Source organism: Echinops telfairi, unplaced genomic scaffold (assembly GCF_000313985.2).
Source record: "Echinops telfairi isolate 266 unplaced genomic scaffold, ASM31398v2 ScPeMD7_7458;HRSCAF=8496, whole genome shotgun sequence".
Lineage (NCBI taxonomy): Eukaryota > Metazoa > Chordata > Mammalia > Afrosoricida > Tenrecidae > Echinops > Echinops telfairi.
Genome location: NW_022111358.1, coordinates 47,319,240 through 47,324,458, shown reverse-complemented (window position 1 = coordinate 47,324,458; position 5,219 = coordinate 47,319,240). Strand labels below are relative to the sequence as shown.

General features: G+C 56.6%; 1 protein-coding gene across 1 annotated transcript in view; it reads right to left on the bottom strand.

The window, feature by feature from the left end:
• Window positions 1-5,219, bottom strand: part of SEC14L1 (SEC14 like lipid binding 1) — a 34,031-nt gene that overhangs the window by 16,273 nt on the left and 12,539 nt on the right. The window contains exon 2 of the mRNA XM_004709122.2: window positions 15-164. Within this exon, the coding sequence (XP_004709179.2) occupies window positions 15-164 (150 nt within the window). The remainder of the gene's footprint in view (window positions 1-14; window positions 165-5,219) is intronic.

Here is a 5,219-nt window from a genome sequence, read left to right as displayed (position 1 = left end):
CCAGGGGGAGTCACCTTCTTCAGCAGCCGGGGGGCGTCTATGTCCAGTTTGCAGCGCCGCTCAATGATGTGGACAGCCCCGTCTTCACTCTTGAACTCGCTCACGGTGTCACTGTCCACGAACATGGGGATCAGAGGGCAGGTGGGGAACCTCCTCTCATAGGCCTGTGAACCGGGAGGGGAGGGGGGAGAGCGTCAACCAAAATGCAGTCTGAGCGTCCTTGACACTTTACGTGGCACAAAACCACTCCTGGACCCCTGTCAACAGCCGCCTCAGGGACCTTAATCTTCACAGCAGAAACCAAACTCCAATGTCTAGGGACGCGGCAGCACAGGGAAGAGCTGCCCCGTGAGTGTCCGAGACTGTCAACTCTTCACCAGAGTAGAAGGCCCGGTGAGTGACTCTTTCAAACTGCCGACCTTGCAGCCAGCAGCCCGATGTGTGACCAATATGCCACCAGGGCTCATTAGAAAGCAGAAAGGCATACCGTGTTCATGGACTGGAAGACTCGCAGTACTGGGTGTCCCAATTCTCTGCACACCCACACAGACTTTCCTACCCAAACCTCACTGGGGCAAGCCTGCCCACGTTTACAGGAGGAGGCAGGGGCATTCGGATCCCTAGAACAATTCTCAAAGGGAAGATTATGCAGGAATTCCTCTCCCCAGCATCAGGACTTCCTACTTCACTACAGAGGAGCCCCTGGGAGTGCAGGTGGCTCGTGCTGTGAGTGTGGGTGTGGCCAGGGGCACCAGGAAGACAAGCCCGGTGTCCGACTCTGACACCGAGAGCTGGCATCGCTGCCATGACAACTGGTCTGGGTTGGGATCACCCAGCGATGGTGACAAGACTGTGGTGCTGGCGGGAGACGAGATGGGCGACGAGCGAGCAGAGAGAGCAGCGCCATCCAGAAACACACCTGACAAACGCAGCCCCTCGAGTCTTGACAAGGACGCAAAAAGCCCCGCCACGCAGGAGGGACCGTCCTTTCCAACCAAGGGCAGTGGGGAAACCTGGCCGCCACTGGCAAAAGACAACCGACCTTGGCCTAGAGCTCACCTTCCACAAGAGCCAACCCCAGACGCCCACAGACCGCGTCCCTAAACTGCTTCCCCTGCCTCACAAAAATAGATCCATTCCCGCCACCATCTTGGTCTGCCACGCAACCATCTCCGTGCGTTTTCCAGTGAGAAACATGCAGTAGCTCCCTGAAGCACTCGGGGCACCCCCAGATACTAGGTCTCACGTGGCGCTCTAAGAACGTGTCACACCGAGGCGTGCACACAGGAGCGACGCGTGCTGGGGAACAGGCTCTGATGACCACTTCTCCTCACCGCCACCAAGAGGCTGCACGGACTCTCACCTCGGGCCACAGCAAGGACAAACCCAGATGCAACACCCACGGGCTCTGCACAGGCAGCACAAGGCCACACAGCTGAGCATAGGAGGGCGTCGTCACACAACAGCAGCCACGCAGAGTTGGGTAAGCAGAAGGGGGCCACTTTCAGACCATCCGGCGACCTTTAGCTTCGTAAGGCTGACAGCAGGTGCCGGCCGATTTCACCTGTGGGCTCCCCTAGAATTTGACACACACAAAGCTTTCTGTCCCCTACGTGGACGAGATGTGCTAGTGCAGACATGCCACTGTGCCCTGGTATTCCGCGAGCAGCGGGCATTTCAGGGATCCAGCGGTTACAATGCGCAATAGGCAGACCCCCCTGCTAAGCTGCTGTGTCCAGGGCTGTAAGGCACGGCTGTATTCCCCCTTTCGAGTGCTACCTCCCTGCTGTCAAATGTGTGACTCGGCCACAGGGCAGGGCCAAAGTCCAGCTCCTCTCTGCAGCCCAGGGCCTTCGCCGGTGCCTAAAACAAAGCGGCTGTGTGGGACGTGTTTTCAACATGGAGTTTCATCACGGCCCGGGTCCTATCTCGGGAGAAAGGTGAGGCCTTGGAAACCCACTGAGGCAGCTCCTCTACCCTGTCCACTGGGGCTGCTGTGAGCCAGAGTGGAGTTGGGGGTGGGGGGTGGTGGAAGGTAAATAAAGGAATCCAGCCTCTTGCTCCTGTGCCCACCTGCTGGGCTATCTTCCAGAGGCAGGCAGGGCTAATGGTTAGTGGACTCCGCACGCTGCCAGCGTACAGAGCACCAGCTCCTTGGAGGCGAGGGGGAAGGAAGATTCCACGCCCAGACCTGAGCTCTGCAGTGTGCTGCCTGCCTGCCGTCTGGAAGGCTTCTACAAGCAGGCGAGCGGCCCCTGCAGAGCGGCAGCAAGCACACTGCACCAAACACATGAATCCTTGCTCTGTCCACCAGGAGGGTAGAGAAGCAATGACACCGCAGGGGCAACCAGCCGACCTGGCCCCAGATCTTGGTGTCTAAGTACATAAACCGGCTGTGCAAGACCTCGCTAGAGCACTGAGGAGCAAAGATGTTACTTTGAGGGCTAAGGTGCCCCAGTAACTTCAACTGCCCCATACACACATGCATGTTGGACGTGTTGGAATAAGGAAGACTGAGTTAGAATCGATGCTTTGAGTTGTGGTGCTGGAGAACATGGAAAGTACCCCGGACTGCCGAAAAGACAAGCCAATCTGTCCTGGAAGAAGTATGGCCAGAGTGCTCCTTAGAGGCAGGGATGGCGAGACTTGATCTCACTTACTTTGGACATGCGTCAGGAGAGACTAGGCCCTGGAGATGGACACCGTGATCTGTACAGTCAGGAGCAGAGAAACAGAGGGAGGCTGCGAGGAGACGGATGGGCACAGCAGCTGCAACACTGGGCTCAGGCACAGGAACGAAGGAACGTGAGGACGGTGCAGGACTGGGCAGCGGTCCAGTCTGTGGTGCACAGGGCCGCTCCGGTCGGGACTGACTCAATGGCACCTAACGTTTCCCACTACAAAGGAACCAGGGTCCTTGGAGAAACGGTGGTGGCGTTACTGGCACAAGGAACGCGCAGGGTGAGTTGGACACCTGACCTTTTGTTTGTTTCTTTACCAGGAAGCAATCATGGGCTCAGTGACTGACGGGGACACAGCAAAAGGACACAGGCACAGCTGGGAGGGGCTTCAACAGCCAATTCTGGGATCCCGGCCAGGCATTAGACACCACTGTGGCCACCCACATGCAGGAATGGTCAGGCAGGGGAGTGGCTCTTTGGACGGCTCATTGTCCTGCTGGTGATTAGTGACAAAGGTCCCAGAGACCCCACGCTGACCACATGGTGATGGTGACTGAACACGGAGATGGCTGGGGGTAGTCGGATGGACAGCCTATTATGCAAGTGCCCAAGGCCTAGACTAAGCCCTCTTGGTAAGGAACAGAGCTACTCGTGGGAATCTGTACCGGCAGCTTGGAGGCTTAGGAAAGAAAAAATCTACTGGAATACAGACAAAGGGGTGGGAACTAACTGGGATCAAGGCAACTAGAGACAGAGCTTTCAAATGCAAGGCTGCACCAGCCCTTAAGCTGGTGGGGGTGGACAGAAACCGCAAAGAGGAACAGTATACAGCAACGGGAGCCAGTGGAGAACTGGGACTGCATACCCGAGTACGTGCGCGGACCCCCGCCCCCGCCCCCCCACGAGGGAACATTGACAAGTTTGTGGAAAATGGAACTGAAAGACACTGGAATTTTTTGAAGCGTCCTCATGTGTAATACTCCGCGGTCAGTATTAAATGCCTTGGGTGTGATAAAGTGCGGTAGGGACTTTTATTGTTAGACCAGACATGCTTGAGTATTTCAGAGCACAATGACATGCTGTACACAGTGTGGTGCCAAATGGCTCTGCAGAAAAATGATGTGTGCATGTGAGAGAGAGAGAGAGATCATGCAAGTGTGTGTTAGGCTCCTGATGAAATGTACACGGATGATTGTTGTACTTCAGCAACTTTTCTGAAAAAGGCAAACTCCAAAATAAACCATTGGGAATAAAGGACTGCATGTGCAGGGTGACGGGAGGCTCTTAGCTGGGCTGCCTTCCCCACCAGGGTCTTACAACTCCCACTAATGACGGTGAGGGGGGGCGTGTAACTATGCAAAAAAGGTGCTTGTCGCCCACTGAGGGGACTGGACAGCTTGCTGATACAAATAAAGTGCATGACACCCTAACAAAGGGACAGGTCAGTTGTGCCATTCCACTAGGCTCACAAGAGTCAAGGGCAGAGCAGAGAGTGACCCCAAGCATGAGGCCCACCACTGTGGAAAAGGAGCTGGGCGGGGGGTGGGCTTTGGACCCGGATCCCAAGGGACAGAGAGAGGGTGACAAGTAGCGGGGGTGGCAGCAGCAGGGACAGTAGGGCTCTGCAGTGCTCGTCCTGTCCTGGCCCACCAAGCAAGAAGGCAGAGCACCTTCTCGGGAGGCTTCCTGGAGGGTGGGTGCCTCATGCACTTTGAGGTGAAGCAGGAGAGCTCCTGACGCTTGCTGGAGCAGCACAGAGGTCCGAGGGGGAGCACACGGCCGAGGGACCGAGGTCCTGGATCGCGACATTACATTTACCATAGACCAAGGATGTGCTGAATGACTGACGGGGACTCACGAAAAGGCTGCTGACCACTTCCGGGATCAGTCAGACCCAGGGAGAAAGCAGATGGGCATGGCCGAGAGGTTCTCCTGATGCTGAGTGGTAACCTGCTGCTCCCCTAACACCAGAGACACCAGTGTGGTCCATGAGCACCAGGCGACCACTGCAACCAATCATGAAGCCAGCAGAAGGGCAGCGAGTGCCCGTAGGAGGGACAGCAGGAGTCAGACTGGGTGACAAGGTTGGAGAGAGGCGTCAAGGATGACCTCTGCCGCACAGGAAACAGCCCTGGGCCGACGCTGATGTTCTTCCCCCGGGGACATTAGGGATCAGGCAACTTGCCACTACTTCTACCACATGCTCAAAAAGCAGCCCTCAGGTGGTTCTGGGCGTAGGCGCAGTGAGTTATGTAATGTGGCTGTTCTAAACAAAGTCTCCCATTCCCACCAAGCCACCTTTCCCCACGTGGCTCTGGTACTAAGGTGGGGCAGATCCTGATGGGATCTGTGAGTGGCTGTGACCAGGACTCCCTGGAGAGCCGTCCTGCAGGGTATAAAGTGAGCCCCTGAGGAGCCGAAGGAGGGATCTCACAACCAGCAAGAGCCAGTCCTCTGAACCCGAGATCCCTGCGCAGTGAACCTCATGGATCCAGAAGACCACTGTGACGTCAGAGGAGCAGCAGCAGGACCAGGAGC